Source organism: Melanotaenia boesemani, chromosome 21, assembly GCF_017639745.1.
Source record: "Melanotaenia boesemani isolate fMelBoe1 chromosome 21, fMelBoe1.pri, whole genome shotgun sequence".
NCBI lineage: Eukaryota > Metazoa > Chordata > Actinopteri > Atheriniformes > Melanotaeniidae > Melanotaenia > Melanotaenia boesemani.
In genome coordinates, this window is record NC_055702.1 from 12,003,034 (window position 1) to 12,027,243 (window position 24,210).

Consider the following 24,210-nt stretch of genomic DNA (forward strand, 5'->3'; position numbering starts at 1 on the left):
AAGAATCATCTGTCAGCCAAGACTGAGCAGACTGTCTAAACTCCCAGATCTACAAAGGAAAAAGAGAAGGGGGCTTGTTTACAATTACACTGTTGAAACAAAATTCGAAACACACAAAACCTATTTAAAATGCATTTTAATGCAATAATAGTCCAATTAAGGCACATTACATGGAATTCCCAGGCATTTTGAGTAGATCAAAGGGTAATACAGTTATTCTAAATATGTATTTAATACCACAATATCTGCAAAAGACATCCCCCATAACAAGAAACAATTTTCCACTTTCCCCTTCACTCCTCTTGGTACTTCATTTCATATTACAAATTATATTTTTCCAAAAACATAAACAGCACTCTGGTGAGGCATTTCAGCACTAAGTGCCAAGACATGGCTGTGGTGATTACCTTTGTTAGCAAAAAAATTCTACCACATTTGAAAACATTTTCATTCTAAAGACAAAATATTAGTTAACTGAGATAATCCTTTTCATAGTGTAATATTCAACAAAACAGTATGGCTTCAAAATATATTCAAAAGGATTTACCCATTAGTACAGATACATATTAATACTGCATATCCTTCTCGGTAAAGATTTGCATATTTTATACAGAAAAAAAAACATAAGTTATTTCTAAAAATATACAAACAAGTAAAAGAGAATCTTGTTCTGAGACCTTTTATTCCAAAAACAGAGTGAAAACAGATATGGAGCCAAAGTTTCTTCATTCACAGTTGGCAAGATTCATGGCTCACAGTTTAAACTTTAAACGAATCAAACAAAGAAAACTGAGGCACTTAGAAAAACACAGCAAATTCAGAAATACTCATCTCGACTAAGAGATATTATAAAGGCTGTTCATCAGAAAGAGACTCATACCCGGAGTCACAGTGTCAGAGAGGATAAATCATGGGAATTAACAATTAGATACATCATAGTACAATAACTCTATTATGTCTTAACTAAAATATTACTGTCCCTTTTTTAATAAAACCACAAGGGTATTTAAGGCAAGCAGAGTGTGTTACTGCACGCGACGGCAGTAGTAGCCGAGGACTTTGCATTTTTCACACAGGTGTTGTGGATGCTCCTTGCTCTGGTCAGACACATCCAGCCCATCTGGTTTCTCCAGAGGTCTCTGAAACAAAACAAAAAAATACAGTTCATGTTCTTCTATTCATATTTAAGGGATTTATGACTCATGGAAATATTTTCATTTTACAGCTTCATATTTGTTTTCAATTTCAAGAACTGAATAATCATCTCTTTACTGCGTTTTCCCATCAGAATTGTATTCCTACTGGTACAAGAAACCACAACTTTTTGTTCCAGTCCAGAGCGTCACATGCCAGCTGTGTTTTGCTTTACAGCACTATGTCACATGCAAGCAACAGAAAATCAACACGCTGACTGTTATGGACACACACCATGGCTGATTCAACAAAGAAACCCAACAGGGTATTATCAGAAAGAAGCAAGGAAAAGAAACTGATTCTGCAAGAGATAAGACAAAAAATCAACATCTGACTGACTTTCACTCGCTTGAGAGAGCTCAGAGAAGAGAAGAGAGGCCGGACGGATGCTGAATTAGCCTTCATCGAGGGGGGTCAAAGTGTGAAAATCTACCAAAGTTCAGCAGTAAGTGCTGCTTTAATGAGTCAATTTTCTCTGAAACATTCCTTGTTGTTTTGGATCCCGAGATTAAAAACAAAAATAAAACCAGGTAAAGAAAAGGATGATCATCATTAATCTTAATGAAAGGACTGTGATCATTTTATTCTTTTTAAATAGATTTATAGATGACCCTGACTGTTTGAGTTGCCATCCTGCAAATGGTTTTTAGTGGAAAAAAAGCAGCACACACGCCAGTTCTAGTTAGATTGTGGCCTCAAGGGTCAAGCTACAAGGAAATACACTGTAACAGCATGTAGCCACAAAGCATGCATTACTTTACTGCCATGTTAAGTGCAGTAAAGCAGTGTTTTTCTGCAAGTTTTTGACAGCACAGGTCAGCTTAAAGCACTAAAAAGGACCCATTTAATACCCCACAGTGTCCATATGAACAGGATATGAAGCTGTTGCCCTATTCTCAGATGTACCGTTACCTGCTTATGAGGGTATACGTTGATGTGGCACTTGATACATTCTTGTCCCATGTTGGCCCAGGAGTTCCCGCTCATCCACTTCCTCTTGCATTTAGGGCACTTATATTCGCCAAAACACCTCTTCTTTCCTTGATACGGAGTCAGGCCTTCCCCTTTGGGTCGAGCCTGAAAAGGAATTTAAAGCACTCAGTTTCTGAATTATTGAGCTCATGTGTAGCCCAACTGTGACATGTAAGCCTCAACAGCTTTACAAACATTTTGGCTTTTGCCTCTCACCACCTTTAAGAGGAGACTGAAGGACCTGTTTGGTTTCTTTGGATGGAAGCCAATTCAAAGCTCTGTGTGATTGAAACAGGACACGAAAGCAGCCCTGTTGGTGGTCAAGAGTCAGGTTTTGTCTACAGAATGGAATGATTATTTATGGTTTCTCAGTACAAGTAAAGAGTTAGTTTGCTTTGATGACTGATTAAGCTTTATGGCGCTGAATGAGGCTTATAGTTATTTCCTATTATCCAAATTAGCTACAAGGGGATGGTGTAGACATTTAAACCAGTTCCAAAGAAATTGTTATATACTGTTAAGTTTGATTTATTTGTTGGACAGAGAAAAAGGAGTTTCAGCTTTCCCATTAGGAATGAACTCCCTCCCTCCAGCTGTGTTCCCAGGGGACCATGAAGGAGGCCTCAGCCTGAGGGGCAACCAATGGAAGAGCCCGCACTGCTGTAGGACAAATACCTCAGGCTCTCAGTCATCCCTCCCAGCTGCCTTCAACTCACCAATCAGAACACACAGGATCTGAGCAGGGAGGAAATAAAACCCAGATGAACTCTGCACTTTTGCAACATGACAAAATCCTGAACTCATCTGGAAAAAAAAAAAAAAAAAAACTCAGCAAGATTGTTTTAAATGAGAAATACATTGGCTGAAAAGTAGGACAAGTTAAGATAAAGACTAAATCTGCAACATATTCATCATTTTGATTTTATGGCACCAACATGTGTCATGTTCAAATCTCTAACAATTCAACTAATTTCCAGGAAAATATTTGAACATTTAGTTGTTCAGGCTACTGTGAAGTACATAGATGCATTGCATCAATCAGCCACCATGAGGTGCTGCAGGAGGTCACCTCTAATAGCAGGCCACACTTTTTCAGGCGCCGACAGGGAAAACAGACAGATCATCATCTTCCTGAGGGCGGAAACAGCTTTCACTCCTCAGAGCAAGCTAAACAAACTCTGCCTAAACCCTGGAGCCCACAAGGCATCAAGGGGCAGGGCACACTCCAGAGTTTCCACTGGTCCGATCAAAGATGTCACAATGACAGCCCACATATGAAAATCTCACTTATGACCCAACAGATAAAGGACTTTCTTTTATTTTCCCCTTATTGTAACTACTTGACTACTACTAAATTCCAACCGAGACCTTCGTTTGTAGGCAGACCAGAGTCCAGGTCTTTGATCTGCATAAGTTTGTTAGTGCACACTCAGTATCAGTGTTCACTCCTCCCCAAACGAACTTAACTTCCCAAGCAAACAAAGCCACCATTTGAAGCCAAAGTACTTCTACACCCTAGCTTCCAATCAATGCAGTGGGTACCGGTGTAGTGGAGCCCTGCCAAGAAAGCACCCTCAAAACTTTGTATTCATTTCTAAACTGACTAAAAGTTATCTACACCACCAGCCTGCTACATACTCTGCAAGATACAAGAACTTTTTTTCTTATTCTTGAGGCCACTAGAACAAAACCACATCATTTTGTTCTCACTGACGTGGTTGGAGGCATCGTGCGGCTTGTTTTCGATGCATCAGCCAAGCAGAACTTTCATCTTTTGGGGTTCCAAGAAGTATTGTGTGATTGGACAGATATTCGAGGTGGGCGTGGTTAATGCAGAAAAGTCCATTTTTCGCATAAATTACTGCCTCAATGCAGCATGGCATGGATGTATCAGCCTGTGGCCCTACTGGGGTATAATGGAAGACCAGGATGCTTCAATAGCAGCCTTCAACTCTTCTGCATTGCTCTGTCTCACGTGTCTCATCTTGCTCTTGGCAATGCCCCATAGATTTTCTATGGGGTTCAAGTCAGGAGAGTTTGCTGGCCAAATCTCTTGGTCATTGAACCAGGTTTTGGTTCTTTTGGCAGTGTGGCCCGGTGCCAAGTCCTGCTGAAAAATTACATCATTAAAAATTATTTAATATTTTCTATTGATGGCAAAGTGTCGCAGCTTCAATTTTCTAGTCAGTTCATCAGATAGTGGAAATAGTAAGTTATTTCATCTGCATACTAATAACATGAATGTAATGGGTCATATGCATGTGACTACAGTTTACATTTCATTCAATTGTCTTTGTCACAGAAAAAAAAAACAACTAAACATGTACTATAAATGTCTCCTAGCATATCTTTGATAAAAACCTTTCTGCACCCTAAAACTAAAACCAAGAAACTGTTATTGAACTAATTAATTTCTTATGTTTATTCCAGCATACTGTTTCTCACACATCAGCCATAACTTATGCAGCATGCTTTAAATCCACCTCAGAGCTGCTGTAGATAAGCTAAGATCCTTATACCCCACTGAGAGAAACCCAGGAGGTGGCTGCCATCATCTGGAAACCATCAGGATAAACAATGACCTACTCCAAATCCTAATCCCCCCTGCCCCTTTCCTCTTCTCCAGCTCTCATACCCCCATGAGGCATTCAACCTGGCGAGCACCAGCCCACTGGATACCATGTGGTCAATTACTCACTAACAAAACCACAGTTACTCTCCCACACTGGGTTTAATTTGTATCAGACCCCCACCAGCTGTTACCAAACCAAAACAACACATTAATGCCTGGACTAACCACTATATTACATCACCTATGTTTTCAAGACTTTTAAAACTGTTTCTGCAACCAATAGCAGAGATCATTTCTGGAATAACAGATCCTTTTCTCTGGATATTTATGCAGTAAAAATGTCAAACATAAAATGTAAACATTTACTGTTTTTCTCTTTTTATATCAGTGTCAAACGAGCATTCGTCACACAAAGTAAGCTATTTGAAAACAGCCGCTTAGATGCATCCTGCCAGTTAATAACCAAACAAGATTAGTCTTAAAACTTAGTTTTGCAATAATGTAACACATTTTAGTATTTAACAAATGTTCTGATAATATATTATTAATAAAATGCTGCACATTAAAATATCTGAATTTGTTCTTTTCAGTTATAGTGAACTACAATGATAAATTAACTATATCATTTTAACAGAAAATGAAATTTTCCATAAAATCTAACCAGTCAGATGAAAATTAATAATAAATTAATATGCCATTCTCTTTCACTGACTGCTTTGTGCAAAAACATATCAGACATTTAGTTTGGGAACTTCTGCATAGTTGCGAGAGCTTTGAGGTCTGAGTCCAGCTCTGAGGTCTTTACACTGGCTGCCATTCGTCAGAGAATAGATTTTAAAGTTCTGCTGCTGGTCTATAAGGTCTGAATGGTTTAGGACCAAAATACATCAGTGACCTCTTAACCCAGTATGAACCTACCAGAATCCTCAGGTCATCTGGATTCGGTCTTTTATCAGTTCCTAGAGTCAGAACCAGACATGGAGAAGCTGCATTCAGCTTTTATGCTCCATATGTCTGGAACAAACTCCCAGAAAGCCTCAGATCAGCTGAGACACTCAGTTTATTTAAATCCAGGTTAAAGACCGACCTGCTCTCTGCTGCATTTGAATACCTTTTATTTAAAAGTCCAAATCTGCATCTTTCTTTTAAGCTTGAATTTTTAAACTTGATCGTGTTTTAATACTGTTTTTATCTAATGTTCTTTCTTTTTCCTTTCTGTTTTGTTTTAACTTTAAATTATGTTTCTTATTTTCTGATGTTTCAATGTCTCTGTAAAGTACTTTGATTCACTCTGTCGTTGAATTGTGCTATACAAATAAACTTGCCTTGTCTTGCCTAGAGTGAAACTGGAAGACACAGTGTATAGCTAGAAAATAATTATGCTGGCATGTCATTGTCTTGTTCCTGCACAGCTGCTCTTTAGTTGCTGAACTCAGCAGTTCTGTCTTTACACAAGTTTAAATATAGTTGAAGCTTTTCTACCAGCCTCACCACAGTGATAAGCAAAAAACTTGAGATGCTGTCTAGCTAACTCATGTCTGACAAAATGGTGCTTTATCTTAAAAAAAAAAATGCTTGTAGAAGCATCAGTATGTTAAATGACTGCCTTATATAGATCACAAAGCTTTTTCTATAGCTGAAATCCTTACATGATTAATCCAAAACATTTGATATGAAACAAACAAGAAAAGGCCACAGAGCAGATGATTAGTTTTGAGTATTCTTAGATGGTTTTCCAAATTTTCAAAGCATCGCACCCACCGTTGAGAGCATGCAGAGCCTTTAAACATGCATGACAGTTACGGACACACATACTTTACACTTTTTAGCATCTCTCACACAGAACTGTTTTATTGGGGGAGGATAAACTCTGCTCAGTTCAGAGTCTGACTAAGCTCTACTCATGTTGATGACATATACAGCTGTAAACGGGTATTATATTTCACAAAAAGTGAATGGCAGGGGCAGGTGGGCTGGCAGACAAACAAGAAACACCAACAGTGAAATATTCCCTGCTTCAGTGGGAAACACAAAGTATAGTAAGCCGGTTGGTAGATTTGTAGCTATCCTAGTAAAAAAAAAATAAGGAAGAAAATCTAAACACATTATCCAAGTATATTTACTAAAGAACAGGCCAACTTGTCAGTTGCAGTTAATTTTCCCTTCCTTCCCTGTTTATGTCATGATAGGAAAAAACTATCATGTTAAATTGTCAAACCTTCCAGGACCATTATGTCATCTTTAAAACATGCAGCCACATGAAGACTTAACTCTTCGGCATTTTCAGTTCATTAGCTTTGAGCAGATGACAGACACAGTTTTATCAGAGTCTATCTACCCCACATTCCAGGGTTTCCTCTATCTTTCTTGTCCTCCTCAGCAGATGTTTCAGTAAAAAGCAACAGACAGCACATTGTGAACAGATAAGACAGTTATCAACAGTAAAAACAAAAGGACAAAAGCAACGGTGACCAGTGTTGCATGGGATTGTCTAGTTCTAAGCTCAGCTATGAACTACTTTGTTCCACCTGAACGGAGGTGCAGTGTCCAGCTCAAAACATTGCTGTCTGCATTCCAAGACACTTCAGCATCAGCTTCACTTTTGAAAGTGGGGAAATATATTTAATCTATAGTCTGTGATTTCAATGCAATCTCACTCATTAGAGCAACCACAGATGTTGCCACCTCCTGGCTAAAAGAAAGAGTCTAGGTTTGACTTGAGCAAAACCAGAGCCAGAGGCAATGCCCTTCTTTTACATACATTACGTGCATCTCTGGTGACAGCTTGGAGGAAATCAACTTGCAGGGCCGTCCCTCTCCACTGTGTTTCAGCTTTTCCAAAAAGCTCTTTCTTCAGAGAGAGACTATAACTGTAACTGTAAAGTGTCTTGCAATAAATTTTATAACTTCTGTGATACATAAATATCACCATGTGTTAAAGATAGGCTGCCTCATGTTTTACTGTTAGGTTAAATTTATAGTTTCAGCAAATAGCACAAAAGTTACAATACTCTGCTTTTACACAGACAGAAAACAGAAGGAAACATCTCGCTTGTCCCCATTTCTGCTTAACAGCTTGTAACCTCATGATTAAAGAAATACATAGACATCAGGTGGGTTCTTGGGGGTTGGTGTTAAAGTATTTGTCGGTTAAATGTCAAATCTGTAGTTAAATGATGAACAAAAGCATTTTACTTACATAGTTTTTCTGCATTTATGGAAAAGGAATTAGAGATACAGGGGTTGACATCTGCAATTTTAACTTATTGATGTCATTATATCCTACAAACTGGAGCTGGGAGCAACTTAGAGCTAAAAATATATTGGTTTATTCTTAAAGACTAAATATAATTTATGGAATCCTTTAATTCCCTGCTATTATTAAACATTCCCTTGTCCAAAGTGATTATCGAAACAGACTTTTCCCCTCCATTCAAAAATGATTAAACTGTAACTGTAAAGACATACACCCACTTCCTGTACAACTCGCCGTTCCCAAAAACACACTGTGGATGCTGTCGTCTCTGAGCAGCTGACTCTCTGGCTTTTTAAATGTGAGCCTGATAGTCGCAGAGAGACGGAGATGACTCCAGCCAAGAGGAGCTGTGCGAACAATACAGCCTGACTTCCTGACCTTTGCTTCCACAGCCCCTCCACAGAAACAATGCTCTCCTTATTTATTCCAAGCCCTTCCCAACCAAACACCCATCTACTGACAGCACTCTGTTGCTGTGTTTGCTGCTTCCAGTAACCAGGTTCAGCTATTTAATTGGGAAGGGGTCATTAAAATGCTGTGACCCTAAGTTAAGATGGTCACATATGGTCATTTAGTTGAAAAAATCTTAAAAACAGCATATTACCAAGGGAAGACGACTTTCAGCCTTGCAACCTTTGTTAAACAGCAAGCATGACTTGAAGAAGTGTCTGGAGCCCAACATGTAGTAAAACATCAAAAGAAAAACCAAAATATGAATGTCAGCTGTCTCAAGCTAAAAATGCCTCAGATTCCAGCCAACAAGAACAAAAAGATGATTGTTCATTAGTTACAGCTCCAGAAGAACATTCAACTGAAGAGGCCTTTTGTTGTGAAGACAGCTCCATAATCACCACTTTCGGTCTGAAATATTAACAACACATGATAACATCTGACATCATCTTTTGAAAGCAGAGCAAGAGCAGCAAGGAGCACAGAAATGGAGTCCAGATTTTGCACATTTGAAAGGGTGTGGTTGTAGAGAAGAATCATCGTGTAACGTCTTAAAATCCTCCTGAAGAGGGTAAACCTAACTCTCACCTGACATGCATGCATCTACATTAGTACAGCACAGGCAAAAAAAAAAAAGATCCCTTCCAGTAAGACTGAAACCAAAATGCACAGACCAGATATTTTTTTTTCCATTGTTGTCTGTTTTACCACCTCAATATTCCAAAAAGCTACACTATTAGAGTCCACATGGATCCACATTTCTTTCTCATGTTTGGTTCCTGTCTATTTCATCTCTAGTGGAATCCAGTGATGTACCAAGTTCAAAGCACATTGACACTATATTTTAAATCAATCCATAAAAAATGCTTTTGAAAAAATTTTGCAGATTTTTTTTAAAGTCGTAAAAAATGCTTAATGAAGGAAATACACATGGTTTTCATTCTGCTGTACTTGGTCAAAGAGACTTAATCCAAAAACTGATGTACAAAATACACCAATGAGCCATGCAATATCACGACCCTTCACAGATGACGTGAACATTTCAGATTATCCTATCAAGATGTATCAGCTTGGTACTAATGGAAATGTTTTCAACATTTTGTTATTTTAAAATAAATCTTACATTTTGCTTATCGGTCCACAAACACATTCAAAACTAAAGAAAACCTACTTAAAGTATTTAGATCATCTGTTATGGACGGGTACTCTGGTTTGTAAGATTAGTCAAAAACATGACTTAACTGAATTCCTGGGTTGTAATTAAAAAAAAAGCCACACGCCTATCTAATTTCTTACATTTGACGGTGTATGTCAGTGAAAACCAGATCTGAGAAAGGCTACGAACAAATTCCTGCAGGATTTGAATTTTCCATAAAAAGATTATATTTCTTTCCTAAATGGGACATGATTAATACCAACAACAAACTTCCTAGATCTGCCACAGTATGACAACCAACCCCTGTTACAGGCCACGGCTATCCACTACTGCAAAGCTCTTTTTGCAGGTTTCCCAGCATGCACAGAGAAACCTGTTTAGATGGTTCAGACAGTTGAATCCAGTGAATCATGACTCCCCAATTCAATTCAGTCCACTACTGCTAGACCATATAGTGACTTCTGGTTTTGCACCCAACTGTCTAAACTCAGTTAATGCATGCAGGCTTATGGTGATGTCTTTAATATCATTCCTACAGTCAAATATTGTGATGGCTTCCCATTTAGTTGGGAATAGGGATCTTTCTCTAAACTAGGGTGACATGTGCCCAGAACACCACTGGAGTGATCTGAAAATGGTTATACACTCTTATTTATTTCAGCTTAGAAGCCTTAAAGGAAAGGCTGCAAAATGTCTTGATGCAAGATAAAACAGAACACCTTGAGAAGCCACGTTTTGTTCATCTGTTGCTGTTTTAGAAGTATGCAATGCACTATTGTCTTATGTCTGTTGGCTTTTCAGGTTAATTAAAGTAGTTTTTTTTTGCACATCACATTTCCGAAACTCATAAGTCACACCTTTATTCACAAAAATTGCCAGGTGTGCACAGATGTGAAAGTGTTAAGAGCTATAAGTTCACTGGAGAATATTTTTCCACGTTCCTTAGATTCCTACAAGGCCTGGGTTCTACACTGAACCGTACCAATTTTCTCTTTGTTGTCAGTGATTGAGGCGATGAGTTTTCAGAGAAAAGACCAGTGGAGGGAGCACTTAAACTGTGGTTTAAGTTCTGTAGAATAAAGCAACATTTCTGCTCATTGTTTTTAAGTGAAAGGAAAGGCTTGCTTGCTGCTGTCTGCCATGAACTGGAACAAAAGTTTAATATTACTCTCATATAACAAATATGTAGGCTAGCTGGAGCCAGCAGATTGTTAACTAGCTTGGCATACAGGCTGGAAAGAGGGGGGGCAGCTAGCCTGGCTCTGTTTAAAAGAAACAAAATACTTGTAATAACAACACTAAAGATCATTAATGATTAACTGTTTGTTTCACCCTCCCTATATGTTAACTATTATGTCAAAAACTGAAAAGATGACAATCACACAGCATTGTAATCTATGAAATCATCACATATGTGTACCTTTTACATTAAGAAGTCACAAAAACACAGAAAGGCATTTACTCTACAGACTTCATCATCTTACTAACCAGGTTTACCAGCTTCTTAAATTTCTACCTTTTTGCTTCTTCGACACATCACATCCACCAACCATTTAATTATTTCCATTACACTTAACAACTGTCAGGCATTTCCCTCTGAACAAGATCAATGAGGAACCACAGCTGCACATAAAGAAGTGGTAATATTTCTTTCAAGTTTGGAGGAAAGGTCGTGCCCAGTTCCACACAGAAACCTATCATCTTTCATTAAGGCCAACTCTAAGATCCAGTCTGGCATCTGCTGCTCATTACCAGCCTGCTGTGGTACATCTAATTCAAATATGTGCTGAGGAATCTATTTCACAATGAAAAAATAATGCAAATATTACATTATAACATCTGAATTTTAGAATTTATATTCAAAATCCAGAGGTGGGTGCTTACAAGTGTGAGGAAGCATCTGGATTTAATCTCTGTTTCTGTTCTAAGTGCCATGAAAATTCGCCACCATATTCTCTTGATCTATTTCTCTTTGACATACAGCACTTCATATGTTCTGTGAATATCTTTCAAGCATTTAACAAACAGCCCACATACCACACAGCTGTTTCAGTTTAGGTTGTCATAGATCTGCTTCTGACTGATGTGCAGCATCCCTGACAGGCTCACCTGAGGGCAGTCTTTGATGTAGTGTCCTTTGTTGAAGCAAAGGTGGCACAGGTAGTTGGGCGGCGGCCTCTTGCTAGGTTTGCGGGTCTCAGGGGAAAGGGAGAGGTCTGAGAAATGGTCCGCCAGAGAGCTCAGACCATCCACGATGTTGTTGAGAGACCCATAGGGTGAGGATCTTTTGTAGAAATTGTTATTCAAGGTCTGTCAAAGAAAACATAAATAAAGAGGATAAATTATTGATAAAAAATCCATTTTAAAACAGAGCTTGAGCAACAAACTGCTGTTAATCAGTAATTTGTCTTTGTGTTGTTTTCAAAATGTCTAAGAAATTCCTGAAACAGTTGCAAATGTCTGCTAATTCTGCTCGATAACTATCATTATTACTCTTATGTTATGTTCAGCTCTAAACAAAAGTACCTCTTATTTTACAAAGAAAGGTACTGTTGTGACTTTACAATGACAGGACATCTCACATGACTGGTCCATCACCCTGATTGATTCTCTTGTTTGTTGCTCTGACAGTACAGCCAGCGTTATTTGATTTCTGCAGATGTGCAGTCTCTGCTGTGTTTACTGTGTGAACCAGTGGTGTCCATTTCCTCATTAGAACAAAATGCCTTTGTCATGCACTCCTCCAACTGGTCCCACTGGCAGGACATAATCAGTATCATTGTGCTTCTGCAGGAGACGGGTGCTTATGGCACTGTGGAGAAAACATGAAGACCAGGCTGCAGACACTGTCTACTCTGAAGGGCATCACAGACAACAAATTGTCAATTCACTCTGTCATTACAGACTATCATAGCCTAAATATTCCATGTGTGAAATCACTGAAATGGTTTCAATCATCTCATACAGTGTTTCAAACTTGAATGCAGCAGAAAAAAGTTTTCATTTCTAATTTTTAGGTTTTTAATTCAGCGAGTGAGTACTGAATTAAGCAACAACAAGTCCCAGTAAGTTAACACAGTTAATACTCCTCTGACCATGCAGAGGCAGGGTGAGCTCTAGAGTTTTTAAAACCTTGAGAGAGGTCTTTCTCAACCTGCCGTTTCTCCTCCAGCTGCTCACTGACACCAGAACAGTCTGAACACACTCAGGCACTATACCAGGATACAAAAAACATATTCATATACTGCCCACTTACCACACTGCAAACGAAGGCATTGCAGGTGATGTTTACTGTACGGACAGAAAAAAGAAAATAGCCAGGATAGAAAAAATGGGAGGTGGCTATCATATTAATGAAAAGTAATGTTTCTTTCTGTGCAGTGTTACAGATTCATCATCCATAAAAGTTTCATCCAACACGGAGTTGAGTGAACTGTAAAATTGCCATGCAAAGTGTTGTGTTAGCGCAACATCTCATTCATTCTACCTCACTGTTCAGATGGAAGAAGTTGTTGAGATAGTTAGAGCTCAGATCCGCTGCGCTGCGCTTGTTCACGTCTTGAGAAGTATCCGGCTCGATTTTGAAGCCATCAAAAGCGCTACTCGGAGTGTCTTGTAAAGACATATAAACCCAGCTGAGCAGCTGTGCAGGCTGGTACACACCGGTCTCTATAGCAGACATCATATTGTCTCTGGAGGACTGCGCCTCTCGAAACAGCACCGTCAGAACCGCCGAGATTTGTGGATCACCCAACTTATTCCAGTCATCCCTCTGCTCCGACTGAATGGGTGGAATCCTTTTGACCACAAGGAGGGAGCTTCGGAAGGACCCTACAAACGGGACAGCAGTCACAGGGGGGTCAGACAGTGGAAGCCTGAGGACTCAGAGCCTTGTGGTGCCGTTTGGCTCACTGAAGACGCGCTTCGGACAGGACTCTGGGTTGCGTCACACCGAATAGGAGGTCCCTTATAGTTTGGATTTCTGCTTGTACTCACTTGCCAGGAGGCCAAAGAACATCACATGGGTCTTTACAGCGCAGTTTTATCTTCTAAAGTTAGATTTTGTGGCAAACATTTTTTTCCTTTTATACTGATGATTAATCATAGAAAACAATCAAATATATCAGTTTATACTACAGATTAAATTTAAAAACCTTTATTTTTAACACAGTTAAATTAGAAATTAACCAAAAGCAAATATTTGATTGCAAATCAATTTTTAGGATTAACTACAAAAACCAGACCTCCCAAAACTTCTCTTACAAGTAGAGTGCTGCCATCTAGTGTTTGTACTTGCTTGTGCAGCCTTATATGTTCCCCAAAAAGTTTAACAGTGCGTTTCTCATTCATTAGCAGTGAAGATTAAATCGTTGATCTTCTTGTTTGATGGCAGCAACATATGCCAAAAAGTTGGAACAGAAACAAGAAAAGGCTGGAAAAGTAAGTGGCACAAATCAAAGAAAACTGGAGGAGTCTTTGACAACTAATTTGGTTAATTGGCAACAGGTCAGTAATATGATTAGGTATAGAAGGAGTATTTCAGAGAGGCAGAGCCTCTCATAAGTAAAGAATGGCAGAGGTTCCACAATGTGCAACAAAGTGTGTCTAAAAATTGTTGAAGAATTTCATAACAATGTTCCTAAACATAAAATCTACAGAGTATAATAGTGTTTCAGGTACGCTTGTAGAAATCATGTAGTGATTTCTACAAATGTTCTCTGTTCTCTGTGAACAGTTCATCATACAATCCACAAAATGTAGATTTAAGCTTTACCTTGCAACCAGGCACCACACCCTGTCTTCTCTGTGTCAAAGCTCATTTAAAATCAGGCAAAGTAGATAACTGTTCTGTGATCAGATTAATCAAAATGTTACATTCTTTTTGGAAATCATGGAACCTTGTCCTGTCAACTGTCAGAGCAAAGGACCACCCATCTTGTTATCACCATACCATTTAAAAGCCTGCATCTCTGAAGAGGAGGGGAATGCTGCACAATGGTACATCTGGTCCAACATGCTGACTCCCAGACCACTTCTCACTCAGCAGACTACATCATCTATACCCACACAAGGCTGGTTAAAAAATGAAGAGGATCAAGAGGTGGTTTCCCCAGGCGGTCAACATGAAGCCAGAATGAGGCTCTTCGGACTTTCATGTTGGGTGGCCTTCTTAGTTGCCCATTTCAGGATTGTGTCATTGTTAAAGGCTATGCTGCTGCAGACCCCAGAGATCACAACTATTCAATTTTCCTCTCTCATGATTCTCTGAATCTGTCAATGATATTATTGAGCACAGACAATGAAAACCCCAAACTGATACATCATAATTAAAATCTTGAAGCATGTGCCCACTAAATTGTTCACAGAGTACTATACAATTTGTATTTATATAGCACTTGAAAAAACAACACATGGTTGACCAAAGTGGTGCACAACAGGTAAAATACAGGACAGAAATAAAAGACATGAGACTCCACAAACCATGTAAACACTAAAAACAAAGAGGATACAGTACCGTCTGAATAGACAGTAAAAGCAAGTTCACCTCACACTGGTTTAAAAGCAGGGTTTGAATTACAGGGGAGCTAAGGGGAGCTTGGCTCCCCTGAAAGGCAGAGTAGCTCCCTTAAAGACATTCAAATGAGGGGGTACCAAATTTCGGGTGGCATTTAATTTTTTATTAAGGTTTCTGTTTCTTGAAAAGAATGGCATTAACTTGTCAGTGTTGTGCGTTTTTTCATCTCTTTTAGATCCTGGTTGATCCGATATATCTTGCGATCTGAATTTTTTTTTCTTTTTTATTATTCTTGACATTATTGTGCACTTTAATCTCCTTATGTGATTCTTCTTATTTTTATTGTTGTATTGTGCTGGTCTATCAAGTAACAAAATTACTTTTATAAATACTATCATTTTCCCGTTTTGAAAATAAAAATTAACTCAATAAACTTGTCTGGTTTCCAGTCACTTCTGAAGGGTGTGCTTTAATTGCTGCAAATAACAACCAATGTACTTAATATTACATTGGAAATTAAAGAGGCACAACAACAGTAGATGTCACAGCTGTGGAAGCAAGAGCCAGCATCCATGCGTAATTCTTCACACATTATCCATGGAAATGTTGAATGAAGTTGTTAAACAATTTAATGAAAGTAATATTGCTCGCATGTGACACAGTTTTGTACTCAAAAATGGTTAAAGAACAGATCAAAGATCAAAAATGTCCCCATGTGGAGAGAGTGGCGCATCACAGCCCGCTGAGTTAACTGCAGCCTGTCCTACAGCGAGTTGTTTCTGATACGGAAACAATGCTGAGGGACCCACCCAGCACCAGGCAGCTCTCTCTGCTCGGCTCTTCCTGGACCTGACATCCGCAACTGAAAGTAAGTTACGCTCTTCTTTAGCTTGTCACTGCAATATCAGAAGAAATAAAAATAGATAAGTAGCCCCTCTTTCTGTTGCAAGACTAGGTCCAATCTTTTTCTCTCTCTCTCTTTTTTTTTTTTTTTTTTTTTTTTTTTTTTTTGCAGCGGTCGCTTATTTTCCGCCACTGAGGAATGTAGGGAGTTAGCTTCGCCTGATTAGCTAAACTGCCAATTTTCTACATTTTAACGGTCGCAACTGCTCTCAGGTACTTCCTTAATATGTGTAACAAACTTGCATAATGCTTTTCTTTGAGTCTTTAACTGGATGCTAAATGCTAAGCATTAACTTATATAACAACCCTTTATCAAAGAGGACATGATGAAGTAAAGTGTCACCTCGTTTTACGTGTTTAAGTAAGATGTCATTTCATGCTCTTTGGTTTATGAACTTTACACGGTCCATGTTGTTATGTGCACTTGATTGTAAATGCCTAGCTTTCTAGGTAATAGACGTGTTGAGAAATCTCAGGCCTGTGATGTTCTGCCAGAGGGAATTGCTGTTTTTCAGCGCTCTTCAGAAAAGCTATGCTAGTCGTGTAAATGTGTGTTTGAGTAGGCGATACGACCATCACATAGCTGAACTACTTCTGTGTTGATTCCTACTTCGCTTATTTAAATGAAAAAGCTGGCTATCATGTATCAAATTCGGCCCTACTGTTCGTTGTTAATGTCACGTGTTGAAAACGGTGGAATATACGATAACACGTAAATGCCTCACCTTAAACAAATCCTAAGCTGGGAGGCGGCAGGGAGTGTCGTTCATTCAGTAACTAACCTTTTGCCATAGTTTAAGCTCTTGTGCAATTCCATGTATTCAGCCTCTTTGAATCCAGAATATTTAAATCCCAAATTCCCACTAAAACGAGTAACACCAGACAACAAGTTTTTAAATAAACAAACAGTGGATTTAATTTTAAATGATATGCAAAAAAAGTGTTTAAAAACTATTCTATCCAACATCAACTTCCTCCTGTGTTGTCAAAACCCCCCACGGATCCTTGTTTCTTGTTTGCATGTAACCAAACTTAATTTACAGTCAACTGCTTATTTATTATAGTAAAATGGGACTGCAGCTATAATGAGCTAAATCATCAAATTCAAACTAAAACACTGGGGATCCCTGCCAAATGTGTAACCAAAATTAAATATATTATTAATGTTTTGCTTCGATGGTGGTGGTTGTTATTTAGTATTACTATTTTTTGTAATGAGTATTTGTAAAGACTTTCTTAACAAAGTTACAAAGTACTTTATGTAAAAGAAACAAGCATTACTCTGTTTATTCTAGCTGGGTTTTTTTTAAAGAAGGAAATCTTTATTTTTATTAAACATATAAACACACTGCAATGTTTTTATATGACAGTGTGATCTCTTAGAAACTTGGATTAACAGAAACGTTCCTGAAAATACTAGGGTCCTATTAACAAATTGGCTCTTACATGTACATGATGGTGACCTTCCACAACTTCATGTCACTTTCAGGTGCTGAAGATGAGTTATCCAGGTTATCCCCCACAGGCAGGCGGCTACCCACCCCAGGCAGGCGGCTACCCACCACAGGCAGGCGGCTACCCACCACAGGCCGGGGGCTACCCACCACAGCCAGGGGCATATCCTCCCCAATCAGGTGGCTACCCTCCAGCAGCCGGTGGTTACCCTCCAGCAGCCGGTGGCTACCCTCCAGCAGCCGGTGGCTACCCTCCAGCAGCAGGTGGCTACCCCCCACAAGCAGGCGGATACCCACCTCAGGCTGGTGGTTACCCTCCTGCAGCAGGCGGTTACCCTCCAGCAGCAGGGGGCTTCCCTCCCCAGGCTGGTGGCTACCCTGGCCCAGCTGGAGGCTTCCCTCCTCAGGCTGGTGGATACCCACCTCAGCCTGCTGCAGGAGGCTATCCTTCTATGCCTCCAGCAGGTGAGTTTAAAGAAATAGGGTGAATAGGACATAAATAAAAGCAGCCAAGGACATATAAAAAGCAAATGTAGAGATTTGCTCTTTGGATTAATTATATGTAAATTATACCTCTATGTACTTTGCAGGCGGAGGCTGGGGTGCAGCACCAGGTGGCACGGTACATTAAGTCTTATCTCTTCACTTCTATAGTGTCAACTCATTAGTAGCATATGGACAGACTAAATCTTTGCTAGATCTAGGCTAAATCTCTTGTTTGCTGAAATCATCTTATCCTCACCAGCTATAGTTAAACCTTATATGTTCTATATAAAGTGTGTCATCAGTTAAATACTTACAGTTGCATTTTGTTTGCAGCCAGGAGGAGCTCAGCAGGGATTCCCAGGGGGCCCTGCCCCAGGCCAACCCATGCCAAATTACCCCGGAGCCCCTGCCACTAACCCCTCGATGCCTGCCTATGGAGGTGGAGTTCCATCCAACCCCCAGGCACCAGCCATTCCTGTAAGACATACGTGCCTTTGTTGAATAATTGTCCTTAAACTTTACACATATAATGCACATGCAGCAAAAAACACCCATTGTAACAATACAGTATTTTATATGTTTATATAACTATAATGTTGGATATTTATAGCAAGGGTACAGGGGCTCCATTAAAGATTTTCCAGGGGCCGATCCACTGAAGGATGTTGAAGTTCTCCGAAAAGCCATGAAGGGTTTTGGTGAGTAAATATCATCATCCCAGTGAGTTTAATCCATCAAATACAATGGCAGTTTACTTGCCCAATCCCATTTTACACACCACAGTGGTCTGTAAAAACAAAATATCTTTAACAGGCACTGATGAAAATGCTATTATTGAACTTCTGGGAAGTCGCACTAACAAGCAGAGGGTTCCAATGGTCGCTGCTTACAAAACTACCTATGGGAAGGTAAGATTTCAAAATTTGTATTTATTTAATTTTTTTTTTTTTTTTTCAACTGTAAAAAATTTATGTCTTAGCTGATTTTATTTATTTATTTTGGTTGTTTTTGTTTTATTTGTTTTCATGTTACCTAGGATTTAAACCACGATCTGAAGTCTGAGCTCACTGGAAGCTTTGAGAAACTGGTTCTTGCCATGTTGAGGAGTCCAGCGCACTTTGATGCATCTGAGCTCAGAGAAGCAATAAAGGTTGGAAGAGGCTCAGCAAATACTTAAATTTTGGTTCAGTTGGAATATCAATATTGAATCAGTCATGTCCTAGGAAAACAAGAGCAGCAAATGGAAAAATGAGTCTTACCAAAGCTTTTTAATATTTTTTCCAGGGTGCAGGAACTGATGAAGCTTGTCTGATTGAGATTTTATCATCACGTTCCAATGCAGAGATTCAGCAGATCAACACAATCTACAAAGCTGGTGGGTCAACAAAAGCCTTTTCTACTGATAATTTTCTCTTTTAATTAATTCATTTATTAAACAGGTTGTTAACTCTGTGGCCTACATAGAAAATGTATTTTTTTTTTCTACAGTTTAAATTGAATATGGAGATCCCCTGTTTTGTTTAAGAAAATCTCTTAACATTAAATATGACACACAAATTATGGGTTTTATCAAACGTGAGCAAAATGCAAATTTTATGAAAATAAATTTATTTCCCTAAAAAGCTGACCTTCCTTTCAGAGTATGGGAAGAAGTTGGAAGACGCTATCAGCAACGACACCTCTGGTCACTTCCGCAGACTTCTGATCTCTCTTTGTCAGGTATGTTCTCCACACGTATACATCATATAAAGTGTTCTCTTTCAAACTGGTGATCAGGTAAAGCGCTGACTGCTCTGGTGGACTCTGCCTGCCTGATGTTGTTCTTTGTCATTTGTTTTAGGGAAATCGAGATGAAAGGGAGGCTGTTGACATCGCTTTGGCCAAACAGGATGCTCAGGTAGTGCTCTAAAGCTGGTTTGGGGTTGAAATTCTCTCAGAAAGGTGTGTGAAGACCTGTTTTACAACATCTCTCTTTTCACAGAAACTATACGCTGCCGGTGAGAATAAAGTGGGAACTGATGAGTCTCAGTTTAATGCCATCCTGTGTGCTCGCAGCAAGCCCCACCTTCGGGCAGGTGTGTTATTTCAGCATTTCCACAAGCTTTTTCTTCCTGTCTCACTTGGAGATTTTTCCTTAGTTTCTTTCATTTCAAAACTTTTAATGATCTTTGTAGTAAAATCCTTTTGTACATTTTCATATGTTAACTGTATCCATCTTGTTTGTGTTTGTTTCTTTGTCAGTCTTCCACGAGTACCAGCAGATGTGTGGAAGAGACATTGAGAAGAGTATTTGCAGGGAAATGTCTGGAAATGTGGAGTCTGGCATGGTGGCTGTGGGTATGTTCTACGACTTTCATTTCTAAATCTCAACCAAACTCAAGTGGCCCTCCAAAAAACCAAAAAGGAAATTAAATAAAATTTTATTGTGAAGAAAAAGCATCAAATCAGACTACACTGAACCCAAAGACTGTGCAGTTATCATCAATTTAATAATTTGACTTTATTTCATAAATGACTTGGCCTGAAGTTAAAATTATTTCATAATTTCTTGCATTTTTTTCTCCATCAGTCTCATTAAAAGCTTATTTTTGACTTCCGTTCACAAATGTTAAAGATGAATGTTCTGTAAATAGTTGCATCGATATGTAGACAATTTAATTTTGTTTACTCAATTAGTTAATTTAAATTTATAGGTTTGTAATGTTCTAAGTTTAAAGCTGAAAAGACTGGTACATCCTTTTTACATACATGAGAGGTTAAATAATAGTTTCAGAACATCAGCTGCCATGTTTGCCTCAATGCACCTTGTGGTAAGTTCAGAAGTTCATCATTATATAGTTTTTAAGGTTTAGAAAAACCTAGGCAACATCTACAGTATATCTTCACAAGTCGTTTTTTCTGAGGCTTCCCAAAATCCCCCAAATATCTTCTGGATATAAGATGTGATGATTTGAATGGTTCTCGTATGTCAAACCTTGAATTATAATTAGTGCTGTAAGGAAAGTTAACCAACATACAGTATGACTCCATACACAACATAATTGAAAATACTGTGATTTTCATTTTATTTAATTAATTTTTTTGTTATTATTAATAATGAAATATCTGAATACCTTGAGTTTCTTAAGGTAAAAAGAAAAAAAAACATAGTTTTGCTGATGTGATTTGAAATACTTGTAAGAAGATATGTGGGAATCCTTATTTCTTGAGTGGTGCAGTAAAGCACTCTACGTGGAGATGCAAAAGGCTTCCGAGTTCTGCTAACAATAATGTTGCAAGACATGTGGTCGGTTTTAAAATGCTGACTCAGATCGGCAAATGCTGCATGTTTGTAATCAGCTGGAACCACAGTTTGTGGCTAAATTATCTAGAATATGTTGTACTTAAAAAGAAAAGAAAAATATAGTTAATTACGCGGCCGCTTTGCATGCTGTAACGTTTTGTCTTCATCATATTTTTGCATCTAAACTACACCACCAAATCTGTGTTTTTTTTCCAGGTTCCCTAATTCAAACAATGGGTCATTTCTGGTAACATCAGTCTTTGTTTCTCCTGTTTTTTGTTGTTTTTTTTTTTAGTGAAATGCATCAAAAACACCCCAGCCTACTTTGCAGAAAGGCTCAACAAGGCCATGAAGGTAAACTTCCTCCTTATCTTTAACTATTGTTTTATTTATCATAAACTGCTTGTTTTTTCAGTTTTCTGTTATGGAGCATGACTTAAATATGATTGACAATTGTAATTTGAAAACAGGGAGCAGGGACCAAGGACACAACCCTGATTCGGATCATGGTGTCCCGCTCTGAGGTTGATATGTTGGACATCAGACGGGAGTATGTGAAGACTTACGGAAAGTCACTGTACACTGACATCTCTGTAAGTGTCCCAAGTAACATCTTTTTTTTTTTACCAAGTTTTGACTCGCTTTTTTCTTAAAAATGTGATACATGTTGCTATGTTTCTCAGGGAGATACTTCTGGGGATTACAAGAAGCTGTTGTTGAAGCTGTGTGGCGGCAGTGACTAGACAGAGAGGAAGATGACCTCCTATTAGGACATTGTATACGTCCACAATAAAACAATATTACCTTATATCGCCTTTGTTGCATGCACCTAAAATCAGTTTTCAGATGACTTTAGTGTATCAATGCTAATTTTGTATTTTCTTAAGTGATATGATTTCTGCAACAGCAGTAGATGCTCTAGATCAGGGACAAATCAGATTGTAAAGTTAACTTTTAAATTTTAATTAATTTCCTGTAGTAATAATTTAGTAAATCTGTTCCAGTAGATTATTTAAAATTAATTGCAAACTCCAACTCTGCTTCAGTAGAGTTTCACAAAATAAGAATTGTGTCACTTATTTATGGCGAGGTACATATCCATTGAGATTATATTTAGAATGTGGTTTGATCTAATTGCCGAACAGTGTAAGTGTGTTTATTAACAAAGCTTGGTGACTATTATGCAAGTTTTATCAAACTAAATCAGAACACACATGATCATATGATGCTTGTTCAGGTCATGTTTGAATGTAGAAATGAAAACCTTCCAAAGGGCATCTCTCTCTATCTTTAGCGTTGATAAACTAACCAGAATTTTTACCCCTGCTTGCGAACCTATGCAAATGAACTTTTAACATTTCCAGTCATTGTTTAACGGTTATAGATAGTGTTGCCTTTTACTCAGTGCAGAAAAGCCAAAGTCTAAACACAGATCATGATGTGCCTTGTGTGAGCACTGCTGTGTAAGCCAACGGAGCTAGTCGACATTTCACGGCGGTTTCTCTTGCAAACAATCTATAATCATGCTGGTATATCAAGTGAAATGTAACTGTACATTGTAATGATTTTATTTTATTTTACTCTTTTAAGTGTTCTTTGTAGACTTGTATGTTTTGCCACCAGCAGAGGGCCTCTGACTCAACATACTGGAAAGTGTCATCTCTTATGTTTCTGTGATTATTTTGCCTGCTGAATTTTGCTTCCAGCTAACTGACACTAACTAAAATGCAATCATCCTTTTAACAAAATTAGTGAAGGCAAACATTCAATATTCATGTCAATAAAAGGCATTTTGGCATATCTGGGTTGTCTTTATGAAATGTGATATGTTTTGCATGAAGCCCTGACTAAATATTTTTTTCCTATGCCAACATACAATGAGGAATTTGCATTTCAAAGCTGGCCTCTTTTACACCACCTTGGTCTGTATTACAGCAGGCAAGTTAATAACCCCCCCTCTCTCTCTCTCTCTCCTACTCTGAGCATCACAAACAGCATCCTCTGTTAAAATGTGCGAGTAAGGTGTCTTACATAAGTAATATGCTATACAATCTGAGAGGGTGAGAAAATGCTCAGGTATGCTTTGCAGCACCAGTGACATGACACACAGAGCCTTTTCCAACACTATAAATAGCATCCATAATGGAGATGCGGATGTCCTAAGGTCCTCTTTCTGTTGTGCTTGCTTGCCTCAAAGTGCAGCCTCAGAGGGAGAGTACTGCTGAGACAGATGACTTTGTCGTACACTTTTCTAACTTCACTATTACTCATTTGTACTCAAAGTGAAAAGGCCCCATCAGCCTGAGTACAAAGAGAAATAAATATTTGATGTTGATATTTGTGTATTCTCTCCAGCCAAGACTGTTTGTACTGATACCTCATGAAATGTAGGTCAAAAGGAAACCAGTGGAGGCCTCCCATTCGGCTGGCTTTTGCTTGGAGAGACTGAACAGAATACTTCTCCCTGATTCTGATTTCCAGACAAAGTGCTTTAAATATTAACGTGGATGTGATCGCAGAATGCACCCTTTCTGGAACTTGGTCACAGTAATGCACGCAAACACATTAACTGTCTTACTGGGAATTGCAGACACATGCATATGGGAGTTATGGAGGTCAACCAAAGCTGTACACATCAACAGGACTAGTGAAAGATGGGAGAAGGGCAGACAATGCATTAAATTTTAAACAAAGTTTTTTTTAAGTTAAATCTTTACTGCAGATAAAAAGGGTTTGTGCCAACAGATTAATAAAGCTGTCTTACAAAATGTTCATTTCACACACAGACCAAACAAGATAAGAATGAAATACCCAATTTTTCTAAAGCTTCAGCATTGTGATCATGGGCCTCAAAGGTTAATACTGTGTTAAAGACAATCAGTGAAAGCAAGTATTGGCTGAATTGTTGATTTGCAGTGGATTTTCTCCAGCTGTCCAATGAGGAATGTGCAACTAAGTGACATTTGGTT

At 38.6% G+C, this 24,210-nt stretch overlaps 2 protein-coding genes across 3 annotated transcripts; one reads left to right on the plus strand and one right to left on the minus strand.

The window, feature by feature from the left end:
- Window positions 1-144: 144 nt before the first annotated feature.
- On the minus strand, window positions 145-13,664 carry LOC121631973 (zinc finger CCHC domain-containing protein 24-like). Its single transcript, XM_041973090.1, has 4 exons — window positions 13,088-13,664; window positions 11,710-11,910; window positions 2,107-2,271; window positions 145-1,139 (listed from the first exon to the last, which is right to left on the minus strand). Exons 1-4 carry the CDS (start codon window positions 13,283-13,285, stop codon window positions 1,026-1,028), a joined length of 678 nt encoding a protein of 225 aa, XP_041829024.1. The 5' UTR covers window positions 13,286-13,664; the 3' UTR covers window positions 145-1,025.
- A 2,202-nt stretch (window positions 13,665-15,866) lies between these two features.
- anxa11b (annexin A11b) lies at window positions 15,867-22,276 on the plus strand. Of its 2 annotated transcripts, none has more exons than XM_041974166.1 (15): window positions 15,867-15,983; window positions 17,508-17,937; window positions 18,063-18,094; window positions 18,292-18,435; window positions 18,569-18,656; window positions 18,772-18,866; window positions 18,995-19,108; window positions 19,243-19,333; window positions 19,598-19,677; window positions 19,799-19,855; window positions 19,940-20,033; window positions 20,200-20,295; window positions 21,537-21,595; window positions 21,712-21,834; window positions 21,925-22,276. In XM_041974166.1, exons 2-15 carry the CDS (start codon window positions 17,517-17,519, stop codon window positions 21,982-21,984), a joined length of 1,554 nt encoding a protein of 517 aa, XP_041830100.1. In that variant the 5' UTR covers window positions 15,867-15,983; window positions 17,508-17,516; the 3' UTR covers window positions 21,985-22,276. The 2 variants fall into 2 exon arrangements, with proteins under 2 accessions (XP_041830100.1, XP_041830101.1); XM_041974167.1 differs by lacking the exon at window positions 15,867-15,983 and adding an exon at window positions 16,114-16,231.
- The last annotated feature ends 1,934 nt before the right edge of the window (window positions 22,277-24,210 follow it).